Raw genomic sequence first — 21,489 nt, 5'->3', positions numbered from 1 at the left:
AACTATGGCAAGTTCTTAAAGAAATGGGAGTGCCGGATCACCTCATTTGTCTCCTGAGAAATCTCTATGTGGGACAAGAAGCTACAGTTAGAACTGGATATGGAACAACTGATTGGTTCAAAATTGGGAAAGGAGTACGACAAGGCTGTATATTGTCTCCCTGCTTATTTAATGCAGAATTCATCATGCGAAAGGCTGGACTGGATGAATCCCAAACCGGAATTAAGATTGCCGGAAAAAATATCAACAACCTCAGATATGCTGATGATACTACCTTGATGGCAGAAAGTGAGGAGGAATTAAAGAACCTTTTAATGAGGGTGAAAGAGGAGAGCGCAAAATATGGTCTGAAGCTCAACATCAAAAAACTAAGATCATGGCCACTGGTCCCATCACCTCCTGGCAAATAGAAGGGGAAGAAATGGAGGCAGTGAGAGATTTCACTTTCTTGGGTTCCATGATCACTGCAGATGGTGACAGCAGTCACGAAATTAGAAGACACCTGCTTCTTGGGAGAAAAGCAATGACAAACCTAGACAGCATCTTAAAAAGCAAAGACATCACCTTGCCGACAAAGGTCCGTATGCTATGGTTTTCCCAGTAGTAATGTACGGAAGTGAGAGCTGGACCATAAAGAAGGCTGATCGCCGAAGAATTGATGCTTTTGAATTATGGTGCTGGAGGAGACTCTTGAGAGTCCCATGGACTGCAAGAAGATCAAACCTATCCATTCTCAAAGAAATCAGCCCTGAGTGCTCACTAGAAGGACAGATCCTGAAGTTGAGGCTCCAGTACTTTGGCCACCTCATGAGAAGAGAAGACTCCCTAGAAAAGACCCTGATGTTGGGAAAGATGGAGGGCACAGGGAGAAGGGGACGACAGAGGATGAGATGGTTGGACAGTGTTCTCGAAGCTACTAACATGAGTTTGGCCAAACTGTGAGAGGCAGTGAAGGATAGGCGTGCCTGGCGTGCTCTGGTCCATGGGGTCACGAAGAGTCGGACACGACTGAACGACTGAACAACAACAGTGTTGTGGTTAGGAGTTGTGGCGCTGGTGGTTCTTGGGTGTTGCTGAGTTGTTTTGCTGGGCAGGCATTGATTGGTGGCTTTTACACAGCGTTTGGGTAAGGTGGCCATTTGTGTCACTTCTTGGTTGTGTTTTAAGAACTTCTCTGCGATTTCCGTATTCGCCTCAGGGGTGGCGCCAGATCAGGGAGCAGATAAATAGACAAGTGGATAGACCAACAGACAGACAGTTCATAGAAGGGGGGGGTTAGCAGGCAGAGATGAGAGGGAGCTGTGGCTACTATAAGGGAAAGGTTTTGTTTTAAGGGGTGGGGGGGAGAAGAGGCTCCCCCCTCGAAGACAGGCTGACAAACAGACTAAAGAAGGGGGGTTTGATTTAGGAAGGAAAAGAAAGGAGAAGAAAAGGAGAGAGGGAAAGAAAAGGGGGCTAGAGAACAAAGGTGAGGGTGGGAAGTAAAAAGTGGGATGGAAGGTAAGAATAAGGAGAGGATAAATAAAGACTGTTTTGTTAATAATAATAATAATAATAATAATAATAATAATAATGAATTTTTATTTATACCCCGCCCTTCCCAGCCAAAAACTGGGCTCAGGGAAGCTAACACTAATTAAAATCACAGCAAAAACATAAAAACAATCAATTTAAAATACAGATTAAAATACAAATTTCAAAATTCAAAATTAAAACTGCAGTCTCATTTTCAAATAGCCCACCAATAAAAGAATGAAGCATAACTATCAAACAGAAACCAATAATAACCCAAAGGCCAGGTGGAACAGCTCCGTCTTGCAGGCCCTGCGGAAAGATGCCAAATCCTGCAGGGCCCTGGTCTCTTGTGCTAGACTGTTCCACCAAGTCGGTGCCAATACTGAGAAAGCCCTGGCCTTAGTTGAGGCCAACCTAGCATCTCTGTTGCTCGGGACCTTAAGGTCCTACACGGGACAAACCAGGAGAGGCGGTCCCTTAGGTACTAGGGCTTTAAAGGTCAAAACCAGCACCTTAAACCTGACCCTGTACTCCACCGGGAGCCAGTGCAGCTGGTAGACCACTGGATGAATATGGTCCCGCGGCAAAGACCCGGTAAGGAGCCTCGCCGCGGCATTCTGCACCCGCTCAAGTTTCTGGGTCAGCTTCAGGGGCAGCCCCGCGTAGAGCGAGTTACAATAATCAAGTCTGGAGGTGACCGTCGCATGGATCACTGTGGCCAGATCATGGCGAGAGAGGTAGGGGGCCAACTGCTTAATACGGCGGAGATGGAAAAATGCCACCTTTGCTGTGGCTGCAACCTGCGCCTCCATGGAAAGAGAGGCGTCAAAGGTTACACCCAAACTCCTGACAGAAGGCGCTGGCACTAATTGGGCCCCCGCAAGAGATGGGAGCTGGCCTCCCAACCCCATGTCGTCCCGACCCAGCCAGAGGTCCTCTGTCTTCGAAGGATTTAACTTCAACCGGCTCCCACAAATCCATGCAGCCACAGCCTCCAAGCACCTGGTCAGTGTGTCCAGGACCGAGTCAGGGCAGCCATCCATCAACAGATAAAGCTGGGTGTCATCAGCATATTGATGACAGCCCAGCCCGAAACTCCGGACAATCTGGGCGAGAGGGCGCATAAAGATATTAAAAAGCATCGGGGAAAGGATTGCGCCCTGCGGAACTCCACACACCAAGGAGTGTCACGGCGACAACTCCCTCCCTAGCGCCACTCTCTGTCCCCAACCTGAGATAAAGGAGCGCAGCCATAGTCTGACTGTGCCCTGAATCCCCACGTTGGCAAGGCGGTGGTCCAAAAGATCGTGGTCGACCATATCGAAGGCTGCTGACAAATCTAAAAGAATCAGCAGGGCCGAACCGCCTCGATCCAGCTGTCTACGGAGATCTATTAGCGCAATCAAAGCTGTCTTGGTCCCATAATCAGGGTGGAATAGAAAAAGGAGGATGGAGGTATAAGAAAGAGGGGCGAGTTTTATGTATATAAATTTTTTAATAATAATAGATGATGGAGGTGGTAATATTAATATGAAATTATTATTAAATTTAAGAAATACACACACAGAGATAAAAAGGGGGAAGGGAAAGGAAAAAGAGAAGAGAGAAAGGAAGGAATAAAATAATAGTAATGATACTGATAATAGGAAGCAAAAATAAAAAAATTAAATAAGATGAGATGAGATGAAAAAATATTAAAATAAAATATTTCTTCTAATTATTATTATTTCTTTAATTAAAGAAGAAAGGAAAAGAAAAAAGAACAGGGAGCCAAGCAAGCAAACAAAAAGAACAAAAATGAATTTAAGAAAAAATGGGGGGGGGGACACAGAAAATGCGATGTCTTTCCCAGAGGGCCTCCCTCTGGGTTCAGGCCTTCTTCTAATTTCTGTCAAAAATTCTTCTTCTTCTTCTTCTTCTTCTTCTTCTTCTTCTTCTTCTTCTTCTTCTTCTTCTTCTTCCTCCTCCTCCTTCTCCTCCAAAAATGCTCCTCTCTCAGGACGTGATGACAACCCTCCAGGATCGCCTTTCCCTGCGGCGGATCGAGCATTTTTCCCTCGTCTTGGAATACCGCAGTCCTGAGCGGAGCCACCAGTTTCTCCTCCTCCAGGAGAAGCAGCCTTTGGCCCATGTGAGTCGGGAGGGAGTCATCTAGTCCAACCCATCTACCAGAGCTCTGAAATCCTCCCTCCCTTCCTTCCTTCCTTCCTCCTCCTCCCTCCCTCCCTCCCTCCCTCCCCTCCCTTCCTTCCTTCCTTCCTTCCTTCCTTCCTTCCTTCCTTCCTACTTCCCTCCCTTTTTCTGTCCTCCCTCCCTCCCTCCCTTCCTTCCTTCCTTCCTTCCTTCCTTCGTTCCTTCGTTCCTTCTTTCCTCTCTCCCTTTTTCTGTCCTCCCTTCTTCCCTCCCACCCTCCCTTCCTTCCATCCTCCCTTCCTCTCTCCCATCCTTCCTTCCTTCCTACCTTCCTTCCTACCTACATTCTTTCCTCCCTCCCTTCTTTCCCTCCTTCTTTCCTTCCTTTGTCCCTCTCCCCCTCCCTCCCTCCCTCCCTCCCATCCTTCCTTCCTACCTACCTTCCTACATTCTTCCCTCCCTCTCTTTCTCTGTCCTTCCTTCCTCCCTCCCTCCCTCCTTTCTTTCCCTCCTTCTTTCCTTCTTGTCCCTCTCCCTCTCATTCCTCCCTCCCTCCCTTCCTTCTTCCCTCCCTCCCTTTCTCTGTCCTTCCTTCCTTCCTTTCTGTCTTCCTTCCTCCCTCCCTTCTGTCCTTCCTTCCTCCCTACCTTTTTCCTCCCTCCCTTTTTCTGCCCTCCCTCCCTCCCTCCCTTCCCTCCTTCTTTCCTTCCTCCCTCCCTCTCTCTACTTCTTTCTTTACTTTGTCCCTCCCTCCTTTTCTCCCAAATCCCACAAGGATGGTCCACAAGGACCCCGGGGTCATCTATCCCACCCCCCTTGCCAGAGCTCTGCTTCCTCCCCCCAGGTCGTTCAACGGACCCACTACCAAGGCATGCGGTGCCTTTTTCGGGTTAGCTTCTACCCCAAAGACCCCGCTGAGCTGTTGCGGCGAGACGCCGCCGCCTTCGAATATCTCTACATCCAGGTCAGTGGGGGGGGGGTGTGTGAATGTGTGGTTAGAGGGAACCAATCCTTCCTTCCTTTTACCCAGCTGCTCCAACTAGTGGTCCTCACTGCCCCTCAAATGGGTGGGGTATAAATTTATTATTATTATTCTTTTGCTGTGGGTAAGCACTAGTTCCAGCTCACTAGTCTTCCCAGCCCCTTGCTCTAACCACTAGGAAATACCTCTTCCCTCTCCAGAGTCGCAATGATGTCATCCGGGAGCGGTTTGGCGCCGACCCCGATCCGGAGTCGCTCCTGGTCCTGACGGCGCTCCACATCTACATCACGGTCTCTGCTACCCGTCCCAGCCACAAGGTGGCACTCAGAAAAGTCGAGTGAGTGAGTTCCGGGGGGAACCCTGACCAAACCTTGTTCCCGCACCCAGGATGGCCAACCGTCCTTCCTTCTTTCCTTCCTTCCTTCTTTCCTTCCTTCCTTCCTTCCTTCCTTCCTTCCTTCCTTCCTTCCTCCTTCCTTCCCTTTCTTTGTTCTTTCTTTCTTCCTTCTTTTTTCCGTCCCTCCCTCCATTTCTCTGTTCTTCTTTGTTTCCTTCCTTAAGAAGGGAGGGTGGGAGGAGAAAGGAAGGAAGGGGGGAGGAAACAAGGAAAACAAAGAAGGAAAAACAGAAAAAAGGAGGGAGGGAGGGACAGGGGAAATGAGGGAGGGAGGGAGGGCAGAGAAAGGGAGGGAGGAATGAAGGAATGAACAAATGGAGGAATCAGGGAAGGAAGAACAAAGAAAGGGAAGGAGGGACAAAGGAAGGAAGGAGAAAGGAATGAGGGAGCGAGGAAATGGAAGGAAGGAAGAATGGAGAAAGGGAGGAAGGAAGGAAGGAAGGACAGAGAAAGGTAGGCAGGAAGAAAGGCAGGAAGGAAGGAAGTAGTTGAAGTGTGTGCATTTCCTCTTTCTCCCCAGGAAGGAGTGGGGTCTGGAGCCCTTCTTGCCTCCCTCTCTGTTGCCGGCCACCAAGGACAAGCTCCTGCGCCGGTCACTCTCCCAGCAGCTGAAGGCGCACCAGCGGCGCGGCACCCAGGTGAGACACTAACTCCTGGGGTGGGACCCTAAACCCCGCCTCGAGCCCAGGGTCAGGCTGGATGACCCCAGGGGGGCCCCGATTCTCTCCTCGCAGGTCTCCCCCACCCGGGCCAAGCTCCAGTACCTGCGCCTCCTCGACCGGCTGCCCACCTTCTCCGGTGTCATCTTCCAGACCGTCGGGATGGTAGGGGTTCCAGGTTCTGGTTTGTTTTGTGTTTCAGGTTCCGGGCTCAGATTTTGGTGCCAGGTTCCATTTCCCGTTTCCTAGTTACGGGTTACGGGCTCATACTCTGGGTTCCGGTTCCGGGTTCCAGTTCCTGGTTCCGGTTTCCAGTTAAGATCGGTTAGCGCTCCCAGCTTGGATTCTGGTTCTGGTTTCTGGTTCAGTTCCTGTTCCTGGATTCTGGTTCCAGGTTCTGGATTTTGTTTTCCGTTTCCTGGTTCTGGTTTCCAGTTCAGTTCGGCTAGGGTTCCAGGCTTGAATTCTGGTTATGGGCTCTGGGTTCCAGTTCCCAGTTCTGGGTCTGTATTCTGGGTTCTGGATCTGAGTTTTACTACTCTGACTCTCATAGGACGGCCAGGATGCGGCTCCCACCCTCCTGGTGGGCCCCCGCCACGGCGTGAGCCATGTCATTGACCTCCGAACCAACCTGACAACGGTCCTGTGCGAATTCAGCCAGATCAGCAGAGTCCAACTCTTCCGGGAGAATCCGGGTGTGGCAAGGGTGGAAACCGGCATTGTGGATGCCAAGGTAGGCAGCCTGGGGGCCAGCCCGTTGCTCGTATTTTCTTTTTTAAATATTTTAAATCAGATTTTTAAAAAATTTAAATCAGATTTTTAAAAAATTTAAATCAGATATTTAATTTTTAAATTTGGTTGTTTTTATTTAAATCACATTTTTATTAAAATCACATTTTCGATATAAATTGGTTTTTTTTAATTTAAATCACGTTTTTTGATTTAAATCATTTTTCTATTTAAATCAGTTTTTTTATTCAAAGAATCAGATTTTTTTTATTTTGAACAGATTTTAAAGCAGATTCTTTTGATTTATATCGGATTATTTTGATTTAATTCAGATTTTGAATTAAATCAGAATTTTATGATTTAAACAGATTATTTTTCATTTAAGATCAGATTTTTTTATTTAAATCAGAATTTTCATTTAAATCAGAATTTTCATCTAAATAATATTCAGTTTTTGTTATGATGAGAATAATAAAATATAGTAATGGACTAGAATATTGTATGGTCCTATTATTCCAATAATAATAAAGATCAATACTTTATGATTCTATGATTCCAATACTACTTCTCTTCCCAGCCTCTGGTGCTTCTGATGGAGTGGCCAGAAGCCACCAATTTCGCTGGCCTCATTTCCGGCTATTGCCACCTACTGGCCAACTCCAGGAGGACACTTTTCCCGGTCGCACCGCCTCCCATGACCAAGGCAGGTATGTTTCCAAGCAAGGGAAATTCCATGCAGACGAAATGCCAGATTTTTCTGGAGGGGATGAAATCCCGGATTGAAGGAAACCAGCCTGGGTCCCTATTATTATTATTATTATTATTATTATTATTATTATTATTATTATTAAATTTACTATTACATTTCTCCATCAAAAAGGGACAATCTTAATAATAACAAAACAAACAATCTTAACAACAACAAAACAATCACGCTTTTACATTTCCCCCTCTGAGAATAAATACGTCAATAATAATAACAATAATAAAATTTATTATTATTAATTGAATTTATATACCGCTCAATTCTCGGGTCTCCTTGTTGTTGGTGGTGTTGTGTTGTGTTGTGTTGTGTTATGTTATGTTATGTTATGTTATGTTATGTTATGTTATGTTATGTTATGTTATGTTATGTTATGTTATGTTATGTTATGTTATGTTATGTTATGTTATGTTTGTCCATGGACAAAGATAAAGTTATGGCGCTGGAAGATGAGCCCCTCAGGTCGGAAGGCATCCAACATGCTACTGGGGAACAGCGGAGGACAAGTACAAGTAGATCCAGAGCTGATGAAGCGGCTGGGCCAAAGCCGAAAGGTCGCTCAGTTGCGTATATGCCTGGAAGCGAAAGGAAAGTCCAATGCTGTAAAGAAAAGTATTGCATAGGAACCTGGAATGTAAGAACCATGAACCTTGGTAAGCTGGATGTGGTCAAAAATGAGATGGCAATAATAAACAATGACATCCTGGGCATCAGTGAACTAAAATGGACTGGAATGGGTGATATTCGGTTCGGATGACTATCATATCTACTACTGTGGGCAAGAATCCCGTAAAAGAAATGGAGTGGCCCAGTCAACAAAAGAGTGGCGAAAGCTGTACTGGGATGCAATCTCAAAAATGATAGAATGATCTCAATACCTTTTAACATCACAGTAATCCAACAACTGGTGCTGAAGAAACTGAAATTGACCAATTCTATGAAGACTTACAACACCTTCTAGAAATGACACCAAAGAAGGATGTTCTTCTCATTATAGGGGATTGGAATGCTAAAGTAGGGAGTCAAGAGATAAAAGGAACAACTAAGTTTGGCCTTGGAGTTCAAAACGAAGCAGGGCAAAGCAGAGGTGTCAAGTATCACGTTTTCCCCGGGAATCTCCCTTATTTTAAGCTGTTTCCCGCTCTTATCCCTTATTTTTTAATATCCCCTTTTTCAAAGGAAGCAGCTCCTCTCCTTCCCCCTGCTGGCCGGCCAGCGACTGGGAAGACCTTGCCTCCTTGCCTTGCAGCCTCAAAGCAAGCGGGAGCCGTTTCCCGCGCTTACAGGGGGGCGTATTTGGCCCCCTGCATCAACCCCTATCAGCTGCCGCCGAGTTCCTCAGCTGGACAATAGGGTAAACTGGGGGGGCGGAGCCTGGCTGCCTTTGAGCAGCTGAATTGGATCGGTCCAAGAAGATCTTCGTTGCGTGGCTGCCCTCCTCTTTGCTTTGAGGCTTTTTTTCGCTCCGCTGTTGTGCCTGAGATCGGAGATAAACAGATCTCAGCAGCCTGAGGTTAGCTTAGCCTGGTATAGTTGTGGGGGGGGGGAGGGAAGGGAGTGGATTCAGAGTCTTCATTGCTACCCCTCTGGTTTGTGTGTACCTGTGGGGGTGTGTATTGCTCTGAGGGTCATTGTGCGGGGAGAAACAGGGCAAAGGCTTTATTGTGTTTTGTGTGTTTTTTGCAGTATATTTCCTGTGTTCCCTAAACCTGAGGACTTAACTATAAAATAATTGTTATTAATGTACCAAGCAGACACGTATACACATGTGTGAGGCAGCACAGAAAAAAACAGCCCTGAAAACCATTTTCTTTTTTTCCCTTTTTTTTAAATAAAATTTTATTTTCTACAGTAAACAGCGAATACAAACGAAAAACCATAACAACAATAACAATAAACAAAGAAAAACAACAAACAAATTAAAACAACAATAAAAATAATAAATGGAAAAATACATACCTAACAAAAACAGGAACACAAAATAAATCCTTATTTACTACTACTTTCGAATCTTCTTTAGGGGGACTTCCCCCGCTCTCTCAACTGCGTTCAAAACTAATCTAAATTGGTAACTTTGTAACTATTTTCTGAAACATTCATCATCATTCTTAATACCCTGTTTCTCACAAAATAAGACGTGCCTATAAAATAAGCCATGGCAGGATTTTCAAGCATTCACAAAATATAAGACATACCCCAAAAATAAGCCGTAGTGCTGTGCGCAGTTCTAGAGGGCGCCAAAGAAGAGGAAGAGGCTTGTTGGGTTGGCACTCAGACCCGGATGTTGCTGCTGGTGCAGCCCCATCAAAACGCCCAGCAACCCAGCAAGAGCCGGAGCGCGCGCCGCCTGGAACCACGAGCCAGCGGGACCCAGCAAGAGCCTCCTCCTCCTCCTGTTGGCTTCCGGAGGCCCGGGGTGCTCAGCGCAGCGCTGCTGAAAGCCGACCTGGCAAGCCTCCTCCTCTTGCTGCTGCAACTCGGGGCGCTCCGTGCGGCGCTGCTGGGCGCTGACCCGGCAAGCCGCCGCCTCCCTCTTCCTCCTGCCGCGGCTTGGGGTGCTCCGTGCGGCGCTGCTGGGCACTTTGTCAGTACTTCAGCAGCCGCAGCAACAGCCAGTTCCAGGCGCCAAGCCGCAGCAGGAAGAGGAGGCTTGCCAGGTCGGCGCCCACCGCCCCGAGCCTCCGGGAGCCAGCAGGAAGAGGAGGTGGCCTGCCGGGTCGGCGCCAAGCAGGGCCACGTGCCCCGAGACAGCTGGACCAAGCAGCAGCAACGCCGGCTGCAGCAGGAGGGGGCAGGTGCCCAGAACTATACGGTACTTAATAAAAAAATAAGACACCCCCAAAAATAAGCCATAGGCTTATTTTCTTAAGTAAAATAAATATAAGACGGTGTCTTATTTTTGGAGAAACACGGTATACTATAAACATACCGGCTAACCATATATAATTCATTTCTTAAACTACATAACCTTAAACATTACTAAACAAACCTAAGCCATTTATAACATCACTTCTTATATACTGTTTTGTATAACATCACCTAGCTAAAGCCATTTAAACAAACTGGTTCTGCTTCAAATATCTAATTTTTCACGATTTATTAAGTAGTCCTTAAATTTCTTCCAATCTTGTTGGACTCTCTCCTCCCTCTGGTCTCGGAGTCTCGCGGTCAGTTCAGCAAGTTCCATAAAGTCCATCAACTTCATTTGCCATTCTTCTACTGTCGGAAGCTCTTCACCTTTCCATTTTCCTGCAAATAAAATTCTAGCAGCTGTTGTGGCATACATAAAGAACACTCTGTCCTGACTGGGTATCTCATGATTGGTCATGCTCAAGAGAAAGGCCTCTGGTTTCTTACTAAAAGTAATTTTCATTACTTTCTTGAATTCATTATAAATCTTCTCCCAGAAGACCTTAACCTTTGGACATGTCCACCACATATGATAAAAGGTACCTTCCACACTTTTACATTTCCAACACATATTACTTGTAACATGATATATCTTAGCTAACTTCACTGGTGTCAAGTACCATCTGTATATCATTTTCATAATATTCTCTCTCAATACATTACAAGCAGTAAATTTTATACCTTCCTTCCACAACTTCTCCCAGTCATCCATCATAATGTTATGTCCAACATCTTTTGCCCAATCTATCATTACAGATTTAACCATTTCATCTTTTGTATGCCACTCTAGCAACAAATTATACATTCTGGAAAGGTTTTTAGAGTTTGATTCGATTAATTCTGTTTCCAGCTTTGATTTTTCTGTTTGAAAACCAATTTTTTTGTCCATTCTAAAAGTTTCATAAATTTGACGATACTGCAGCCAGTCGGTAACCTCTTCTTTCATTTGTTTGTAGCTTTTCAACTTAAAAGAGTCACCTTCTCGCTGCAGTATGTCTACATTTCTTGGCCATCTCGCAGACATATTAGGTCTTTTATATGCCTTGGCCTCTACAGGTGACACCCATCTGGGAGTCTTTTTCTCCAGAAAGTCTTTGTTTCGGATCCAAACCTGATATAGGGCTTTCCTAACTATATGATTCTTGAAAAGTTTGTGGGCCTTTACCTTATCATACCAAAGATACGAATGCCATCCGAATACATTATCAAAACCTTCCAAGTCCAACACATCAGTATTATCTAATTTAAACCAGTCCTTCAACCAGCAAAAGGCCGCTGCTTCATAATAAATCCTCAAGTCTGGCAGGGCGAAGCCTCCTCTCTCCTTAGAGTCTGTTAAGATTTTAAATTTAATTCTGGGCTTCTTTCCCTGCCAGATAAATTTCGACAAGTCCTTTTGCCATATCTTAAAACAGTCTAGTTTATCTATTATTGGAATCGCTTGGAATAAAAACAGTATCTTTGGTAACACGTTCATCTTAACGGCAGCAATTCTGCCCATCAAAGAAAGTTTCAGTCTAGTCCAGATCTCCATGTCTCTTTTTATCTCGGCCCAAACTTTTTCATAATTGTCCTTAAACAGGTTTAGATTTTTCGAGGTTAAATTGACTCCTAGATATTTCACTTTTTTAACAAAGTTAAGGCCAGTACAGTCCTGTAGCTTCTGTGTCTGCACAGGATTCAAATTTTTAGTCAATACCTTGGTTTTCACTTTATTTAATTTAAAGCCGGCTACACGACCAAAGAGTTCAATTATTTCTAAAGCTTTGGGGACACTGCTTTCTGGTTCTTGTAGGGATAACATCAAATCATCGGCATAGGCTCGCAATTTATATTCCTTCTCTCCCACCTTTATTCCTTTAATCTGTTTCTCCGATCTAATCATATTCAGAAGGACCTCCAGGACCCTGATGAAAACCATTTTCACTCCCAAACTGACATGCTCTTTTCTCTGCAAGGAGAGATGGGGTGAGGGAATTTCCCAATTGCCCAGGAATTAACAGATTACCATCTCAAAGGAATGCCCATGCTGCTAACAAAAGGCAATCAGATAAGGCTTTTAACAGATAGCTTGGGGGGAAGGGGAAAAACAAACTTCTCAGATTCCTGTTTAAGACTTTGCTTCTCAATCATCTCTGGTTGGCCTCTGTTATCTTACCACTGCTCTGCACTGCCTGTGATGCACAAACGGATCCAGAGAATTTGGGTTGGGGAGGTTTGCCTGCTCTCCTCCCCCAACTGCTCATCCCTTTGCCAGGATCAAGTTTCTAGTTTTTGACAGGGGAATTGATTAGGGAGGGGGTGGAAAAACTGGCCCTCCTCTAGGTTTTTTGGGGGGCAAACTGCTGCCATCCCTGACCATTGGTCCTGCTGGCCGAGGCTGGTGAGAGTTGGGTTCCAACAACATCTGGAACATGTTCCCCCACCCTCATGTTGCGTGAACGACTGTTGACATATTGAGGGTTCCACTTCATCTCTTTTAAACACATGAGCATAGAGAATGGGCAAGATCATGCAGTGAGCAAGGGCTAGTCTGGATGACCTTTGGGGGACCTCTTCTGATTTCAAAATTCTGTTGTTCCTGCAGATAATGTTGATTGTGCCTGGGGTCTTCTGCGTGCAATGGAAATGCTCTGCCGCTGAGCATTGTAGTTTACAGAATATATGTGCATGAGCTGAACTGGGGAAAGGGGCAAAGGTGGCACTTTAACAGTGGACTTTGAAAACCCTGTTGCCCAAATAAAACTGCAGCTGAACCAAAAACATAGGCCTGCTTCCTTTTGTGCCTGCTCTTTTACAAAGCTCCCAAGTTCTGGAAGCAAGAAATGAATTCCTAGAACGGGCAATTAAGTTTTGTAAGTCCTGTATAATATGCAGCTGATGCGCTTGCCTTTGTAGTAAACCTCATTCAGTTTTACAGTGAAGTGTGGAAACTTAGGCCTGGGGGGTGGGCAATGCAGTTCTGCAGGCCTCTCAATCTGGATTCAAGATTCTTTCTCTCTTTTATATTATAATTCAGGACTCTTTCTAGGCCACAATTCTCACTGGTCTTGCTTCGCAGCCTGTGGTTTTCCCTGGTAGGAATGTGACCTACCAGGAGGTCTGGGAGGCCCGGCAGACATGTCTGTATGTAGGAACTACTGTACTCGCACAATGTACAAATATGGAGTTTACATTGCTGCTCCGCCCACTTTTGCTTCTGGCTCCACCCACCACTGCCATGTGACTGTCCCCCGGATAGGTGAGGCTGCTGATCCCTTATTTTCAAATCCGAAAGTTGACAGCTATGGGGCAAAGACTAATAGAGTTCTGTCAAGAGAACAAGCTGGTCATCACAAACACTCTTTTCCAACAACACAAGAGACGACTCTACACATGGACATCACCAGATGGGCAACATCGAAATCAGATTGATTATATTCTCTGCAGCCAAAGATGGAGAAGTTCTATACAGACAGCAAAAACAAGACCTGGAGCTGACTGTGGCTCAGACCATCAGCTTCTTATAGCAAAATTCCAGCTTAAACTGAAGAAAGTAGGAGAAACCACTGGGCCAGTAAGATACAATCTAAATCAAATCCCTTATGAATACACAGTGGAAGTGAAGAACAGGTTTAAGGATTTAGATTTGGTGGATAGAGTGCCTGAAGAACTATGGATGGAGGCTCGTAACATTATACAGGAGGCAGCAACGAAAACCATCCCAATGAAAAGGAAATGCAAGAAAGCAAAGTGGCTGTCCAATGAGGACTTAAAAATAGCGGGGGAGAGAAGGCAAGCAAAATGTGAGGGAGATCATGAAAGATACAGGAAACTGAATGCAGATTTCCCAAAAATAGCAAGGAGAGACAAGAGGGCCTTCTTAAACGAGCAATGCAAAGAAATAGAGGAAAACAACAGAATAGGAAAAACCAGAGATCTGTTCAAGAAAATTGGAGATATGAAAGGAACATTTCGTCCAAAGATTACCATAATAAAGGACAAAAGTGGGAAGGACCTAACAGAAGCAGAAGACATCAAGAAGAGGTGGCAAGAATACACAGAGGAATTATACCAGAAAGATATGGAGGTCTTGTACACCCTAGGTAGTGTGGTTGCTGACCTTGAGCCAGACATCCTGGAGAGTGAAGTCAAATGGGCCTTAGAAAGCACTGCTAATAACAAGGCCAGTGGAAGTGATGATATTCCAGCTGAATTATTTAGAATTTTAAAGGATGATGCTGTTAAGGTGCTACACTCAATATGCCAGCAAGTTTGGAAAATGCAGCAGTGGCCAGAGGACTGGAGAAGATCAGTCTACATCCCAGTCCCAAAGAAGGGCAGTGCTAAAGAATGCTCCAACCACCACACAATTGCACTCATTTCACACGCTAGCAAGCTTATGCTTAAAATTCTACAAGGCAGGCTTAAGCAGTATGTGGACAGAGAACTCCCAGAAGTACAAACTGGATTTCGAAGGGGCACAGGAACCAGAGACCAAATTGTAAACATGCGCTGGATTATGGAGAAAGCTAGAGAGTTCCAGAAAAACATCTACTTCTGCTTCATTGACTACGCAAAAGCATTTGACTGTGTCGACCACAGCAAACTATGGCAAGTTGGGAATGCTGGATCACCTCATTTGTCTCCTGAGAAATCTTTAGGGGGACAAGAAGCTACAGTTAGAACTGGATATGGAACAACTGATTGGTTCAAAATTGGGAAAGGAGTATGACCAGGCTGTATATTGTGTCCCTGCATATTTAACTTATATGCAGAATTCATCATGCAAAAGGCTGGACTGGATGAATGCCAAGCCGGAATTAAGATTGCCGGAAGAAATATCAACAACCTCAGATATGCTGATGACACAACCTTGATAGCGGAAAGTGAGGAGGAATTAAAGAACCTTTTAATGAGGGTGAAAGAGGAGAGCGCAAAATATGGTCTGAAGCTCAACATAAAAAAAACTAAGATCATGGCCACTGGTCCCATCACCTCCTGGCAAATAGAAGGGGAAGAAATGGAGGCAGTGAGAGATTTTACTTTCTTGGGTTCCATGATCACTGCAGATGGTGACAGCAGTCACGAAATTAAAAGACGCCTGCTTCTTGGAAGGAAAGCAATGACAAACCTAGACAGCATCTTCAAAAGCAGAGACATCACCTTGCCAACAAAGGTCCGTATAGTTAAAGCTATGGTTTTCCCAGTAGTGATGTATGGAAGTGAGAGCTGGACCATAAAGAAGACTGATCGCTGAAGAATTGATGCTTTTGAATTATGGTGCTCTTGAGAGTTCCATGGACTGCAAAAAGATCAAACCTATCTATCCTTAAAGAAATCAGCCCTGGGTGCCCACTGAAAGGACAGATCCTGAAGTTGATCTGTCTTTCCAGTCCTTTGGCCACCCCGTGAGAAGAGAAGACTCCCTGGAAAAGACCCGGATGTTGGGAAAGATGGAGGGCACAAGGAGAAGGGGACGACAGAGGATGAGATGGTTGGACAGTGTTCTCGAAGCGACTGGCATGAGTTTGGCCAAACTGCGGGAGGCAGTGGAGGATAGGGGTGCCTGGCGTGCTCTGGTCCATGGGGTCATGACTGAATGACTGAACAACAACAACATGTTATATTGTGATGCTATGCTATGCTATGCTATGCTATGCTATGCTATGTTATTCTTTTTTAATCTTTACTTTTCTTTTTAATGAATTGAATGTATCTACCGGCCTACATCCTCGAGTTCCCAGATATATAATTTGAATTATATTATTCAAATATTAATATTAATGCTTATATTATTATTAGAATGAGAATGATAATTTATATACCACCACTAATAATAATAATAATAATAATAATAATAATAATAATAATAATAATTTTTATTATTTATTAGTTTATTTGTAACCTGCCCATCTGGCTAGATTTCCGCAGCCACTCTGGGCGGCTTCCAACAAAAATCAAATACATTAAAATATCACACATTAAAAGCTTCCCTAAATGTCTGGTAGTTGTCTATCTCTTTGACATCTGAAGGGAGGGAGTTCCACAGGGCGGGCGCCACTACCGAGAAGGCCCTCTGCCTGGTTCCCTGTAGCTTTGCTTCTCGCAGTGAGGGAACTGCTCGAAGGCCCTCGGCGCTGGATCTCAGTGTCCCGGCTGAACGGTATACAGGACCGAGGCCATTTAGGGCTTTAAAAGTCAGCACCAACACTTTGAATTGTGCTCGGAAACGTACTGGGAGCCAATGTAGATATCTACGTGGTCCCGGCGGCCACTCCCAGTCACCAGTCTAGCTGCCGCATTCTGGATTAATTGCAGTTTCCGGGTCACCTTCAAAGGTAGCCCCACATACAGCACATTGCAGTAGTCCAAGCGGGAGATAACCAGAGCATGTACCACTCTGGAGAGACCGTCTGCATGCCAGATGGAGCTGGTAGACAACCACCCTGGACATAGAATTAACCTGTGCTTCCATGGACAGCTGTGAATCCAAAATGACTCCCAGGCTGCGCACCTGGTCCTTCAGGGGCACAGTTACCCCATTCAGGACCAGGAAGTCCCCCACACCCGCCCGCCCCCTGTCCCCCAAAAACAGTACTTCTGTCTTGTCAGGATTCAACCTCTATCTGTTAGCCGCCATCCATCCTCCAACTGCCTCCAGGCACTCACACAGGACCTTCACCGCCTTCACTGGTTCTGATTTGAAAGAGAGGTAGAGCTGGGTATCATCCGAATACTGATGAACCCCCAGCCCAAACCCCCTGATGATCTCTCCCAGCGGCTTCATATAGATATTAAAAAGCATGGGGGAGAGGACGGAACCCTGAGGCACCCCACAGGTGAGAGCCCAGGGGTCTGAACACTCATCCCCCAACACCACTTTCTGGACATGGCCCAGGAGGAAGGAGCAGATAACAGTGCCCCCAGCTCCCAGTCCCTCAAGACGGTCCAGAAGGATGTTATGGTCAATGGTATCAAAAGCCGCTGTGAGATCCAGCAGAACTAGGAAACAGCTCTCACCTTTGTCCCTAGCTCGCCGGAGATCATCGACCAGCGCAACCAAGGCAGTTTCAGTGCCATGATGAAGTCTGAATCCCGATTAGAAGGGATCCAAATGGTCCGCTTCTTCCAGGCGTGCCTGGAGTTGTTCGGCAACCACCCGCTCAATCACCTTGCCGAAGAATGGTAGAGTTGAGATTGGGCGATAGTTGGCCATATTGGCCGGGTCTAGAGATGTTTCTTTAAGAAGCGGTTTAATGACTGCCTCTTTCAGCGGGTCTGGGAAGACTCCCTTGCAGAGGGAAGCATTCTCCACCCCGCGGAGCCCATCGCCCAGCCCTTCCTGGCTCGCTTTTATTAGCCGGGATGGGCAAGAATCAAGGAGACAGGTGGTCAGTTTCACTCGTCCAAGCAGCCTGTCCACATCCTCGGAGGTAACAGATTGGAATTGATCCCATGCAACTGGACTAGACAGGACTCTAACACTCTCCTGCCCTGGCCCTGCTACCATGGTGGAGTCTACCTCTTCCTGAATCTGAGTGACTTTATCTGCGAATAACATGACCAAGAGAAATACATTTCTAAGCTCGTAAAATTCCAACCAGCTGAGATGCCTGATTTTTCCAGAGGGGAAAATATCCCAGATTGAGGGAAGCCAGTCTGGGTCCCTATTAATAATAACAATAATAATAATAATAATAATAATAATAATAATAATAATAATAATAATAATAAAAAATATAAATATATTTATATCCCACCCATTTATCCACTCTTACATTTCTCCAAAGAAAAAGAGGCAGTATAAATGATTGTCGTCGTCATCTTACATTTGTATGAAAATAAGCATATCCTAAATAACAACAGGGTGGCACTGTGGTCTAAACCACAGAGCCTAGGGCTTGCCGATCAGAAGGTTGGCAGTTCAAATGCCCATCTAGCAGTTCAAAAGCACGTCAAGCACAAGTAGATATGGCTTTTCTGTGCGCTGCTCTGGTTCGCCAGCAGCGGCTTAGTCATGCCGGCCATATGACCCAGAAGCTGTACGCCGGCTCCCTCGGCCAATAAAGTGAGATGAGCGCCGCAACCCCAAAGTCATCCGCAACTGGACCTAGCGGTCAGGGGTACCTTTACCTTTAAATAACAACAACAGAACAACAACAATAATGCTTTTACATTTCTCCACTGAGTATAGAGACTTTAATAATAATAATAATAATAATAATAATAATAATAATACATTTATGTGCAGAAAATACGAATGCCCTATGGACAAGCAGGAGGTTCCGGGTTCGAATCAGGCCCCAGGAGGACTTCATTCCATGCGGGGTCAAGAGGGTTGGACTATACAACCCCGGAGCCCCTTCCCCATCAACCATCCTCACCCTCTGCTCTCTCTCTCCTTTTCCAGGCAGAGAGAAGGAGGCCGGGAACCGTAGCACCAGCGGCAACCGCCATGCTACGCCACCGGAGCTACTGCGCCGCCGCCACCCCAACCTCAACCAGAACCGGATCTTCGGAAATGGGGAAACCCGGCCCAGGACCAAGTCGGACCCGGTGCTGAAACTCCCAGGCGCTGAGGGTGAGGGCTGCGGCACTAGGCGCGCCCGAGCCCGCTCGGTGGACGGTCCTGGACGGAGCCTGGGCCGCGCCGGCCTGGACCTGATGGCACTGCCACCGCCGGGCAGCGAGGGCGATGAGGATGACCCTAGCGCCGCCCTGGCCATTGCGGCGCCACCGCCTGGCTTTGGGGACAACAGCTCCGATGAGGATGACGCCCTGCGCCCGCGGGCGGCACCAAGTGAGGACCCCGGATGCCAGCTGCCGGTGACCTTCGTCGAGGCGGCTGCACCGGGGTTCCGGACAGTCCGGGAACATGCCCAGGATCTCGACGAGGCGCTGGTGTCTACCCTGCAGGCCCTGGAAGCCCTGGCGGAGGCGGAGGATGGGCCGCCAGCGCCAGCCACAGGTATTGAAGAGGGCGTTGAGCCCACCCCCTTGGATAGGGTTATTATTAGCAGTATAATAAGTATTCAACAGTATTATTATTATTCAACATCCTAACGTTCCCGCCCCTTGTGGTTCCTCTAGGTCTCATTGTCCTGGCAGCCCTCGACCCCGACTCCAGCCGCGACACCGCCGCTTCCCCGAATGCTACCTATTTTCTGGCGCAGCGGGTCGACCCAGATGGCTTCCTGGCCCGGAAGGAGCTAGCTTTCCGCTTGCGAGGCTGCAGGGCACCCACTTCACAGGTCAAGAGCGGGAGGTCCTCACCGGCGCAAATCGCTGAGGCCGAACCAAGTCCCAGCATGCAGCCTTGCCCCTCGAACTCCGAACCCGAGTGTCCCCAGAAGGACGCAGAGAGTTGCCAGACTCCGACAGAGAGGATCCGGAGAGATACTACGGTTCCGCCGCCCTGGGAAGCACCTGATCTTGAACCCGAGGCGCCAAACGGAGAGGATACAGAGATCCCGGCACAGCCACGGGCGCCCCGGCCAGCATTCCGCTTCCGGAAGCTCTTTTCGGCGACCTTCCCAGCACGGCTGAAACGGGAGACGGACGAGCGCCGGGCGCAGCTCCGGAAAGTGAAGCAGTTCGAACTGGAATTCCTGGAGCAGCTCCTGAAAGGTCCAGTGCCGGGGGGCTGTGATTGCCCGGCAGGCGCCAACCCTGTGCCGACAGCACCCAGCATGTCGTGGTGCAACTGCCGAGGGAGGGAGAGTTGTCCGCCGCAGGTGGTGCAAGGATTCCCGAGTCGCCGGGTGCGCTCAGCCAGCCCAAAGCCGAGAGATGCGGAAAAGAGCACCTCCTGCCTGGGGAGCGAGTGTGTGGCGGCAGAAGCACCACGCTATGAGAAGCTGCGGCGGCACACCAGTGGGGAAGGGGCCGTTGCAGAAGAGGGCGATCCGGCACCGCGTTTCCCGGAGGATGTGTGCCCGCGGCAACTGGCGCCAGGTGGAGAGGGCTGCTGCTCGGTGCGCTCCTGCTTCTCAGCGCGGGGAGGTGATGACGAGGCTGACGAGCTGTGCTACTCAGCGCCGCCAATCCCAGACGCCGCAGCCCGGACGCAGGAGATTGACCTGCGGGCAGTGTCGGGCCTTGAGCGCATCCGGGAGCTGCGCGGGCGGGAGTACGTCTTCCCCGGCGGGTTCTCAGCAGTGAGGCTCGATGCCGAGCGGCTGCTGGACGCCCTGCAGCAATGTGCAGCAGCAGCAGGGAACGGCGCGCCGGCGCCAGATGATGGACGGCGGGAGCTGGCACTGGCCTTTCGAGAACTGAGGGCCGCCTGCCGGCGGGTGGCAAGTGCCGAGAAGAGCCCGGCACGGCTGCTGCCGTCTGTTGCCGGGAGCTTCCGGGTGCTGGTGCGGTTGGCGGAGACGGCGGCGGTGGTGGGCAAAGAGGCGAGGCGGCGGGCACTGCTAGCCCAGGTGGAAGAGGTGGCGAGGAACTACGCTGTCCTGGCAAAGGCAGCGGAGGAGTCGGCAGCCAGGCAGGCGGGGGAGGAACTGGCGCTCCCATTGATAGCGCCGGTGGCAAAGTGAGGCCCGCCGAGAGGAAGTTCAGGGAAATGTGACAAGGTTGCTGCTCTGCGGGGAAGGTGGAGGGCAGTGAAGTGATTTTCTCATAGAGAGCCAAGGTGCCCTGGGCTCTGTTGGCGGGAGCCTGGTGGTCATGTAGTCTAACCCCTCGGCTCTGAAAGTCAGGATGCGGTCAGGTGACCTCGCCAACCGCAAGGATTGGCACAGGACCATCCCGTGGAGGGAGGGAGGAAAGAAGGAAAGACAGAGGGAGGGAGGGAGGAGAAAGGGAGGTAGGGATGAAGGAAAGGACAGAAAAAGGGAGAGAGGGACGAAGGAAAGAAGAAAGGGAGAGGGAGGGAGGACAGAGAAAATGAAGGAAGGAAAAAGGAAGGGACAAAGGAAGGAAATGGGAAAGGAAGCACAGAAAAATGGAGGGAGGGACAAAGGAAGGAGAGAAGAAAGGAAGGAAGGAAGGAAGGAAGGAAGGAAGGAAGGAAGAACAGAGAAAGGGAGGGGGAGGGAGGGAGGACAGAGAAAAGGAAGGAGGGAAGGAAGGAAGGAAGGAAGGGAGGAAGGAAGAACAGAGAAAGGGAGGGACAAAGGAAGGAATTACGGCAAAATGGAGGGACAAAGGAAAGAAGGAAGCCGGGAGACGGTCGGATGACTCCACCCACCGCAATGATTGGCACTGAGGTGGCCTTGCCTGGAGTTGGGCTGGATGACCTTTGGGGTTCCCCCTGGACACAGAGAACCCTCCTTTTTTACATGCCTGTATATATTATACATAATAAAGACTATATATGTATAGATATATGGAAATTATATCTGTGTAAATTCGACCTGAGATTGTCTATGTAGAAAGATGTGTAACATATATGCAAATTTAGGCCAATACATGA

The 21,489-nt window shown here is 47.7% G+C and overlaps 1 protein-coding gene across 1 annotated transcript in view; it reads left to right on the top strand.

Moving 5' to 3' along the window:
* The window catches only part of FRMPD3 (FERM and PDZ domain containing 3), a 37,289-nt gene extending 16,449 nt beyond the window's left edge, over positions 1–20,840 (top strand). Inside the window, exons 7-16 of the mRNA XM_033138027.1 lie at positions 3,515–3,646; positions 4,493–4,612; positions 4,831–4,967; positions 5,548–5,665; positions 5,762–5,851; positions 6,240–6,419; positions 6,993–7,122; positions 18,481–19,038; positions 19,161–20,667; positions 20,707–20,840. Coding sequence (XP_032993918.1) covers positions 3,515–3,646; positions 4,493–4,612; positions 4,831–4,967; positions 5,548–5,665; positions 5,762–5,851; positions 6,240–6,419; positions 6,993–7,122; positions 18,481–19,038; positions 19,161–20,611 — 2,916 coding nt within the window. The 3' untranslated portion in view covers positions 20,612–20,667; positions 20,707–20,840. The remainder of the gene's footprint in view (positions 1–3,514; positions 3,647–4,492; positions 4,613–4,830; positions 4,968–5,547; positions 5,666–5,761; positions 5,852–6,239; positions 6,420–6,992; positions 7,123–18,480; positions 19,039–19,160; positions 20,668–20,706) is intronic.
* Positions 20,841–21,489: the final 649 nt, after the last annotated feature.

The sequence above is a fragment of the Lacerta agilis genome, chromosome Z (assembly GCF_009819535.1).
Source record: "Lacerta agilis isolate rLacAgi1 chromosome Z, rLacAgi1.pri, whole genome shotgun sequence".
NCBI lineage: Eukaryota > Metazoa > Chordata > Lepidosauria > Squamata > Lacertidae > Lacerta > Lacerta agilis.
Note: the sequence above shows the minus strand (reverse complement) of the source record. Positions and strands in the feature narration are given on the sequence as shown.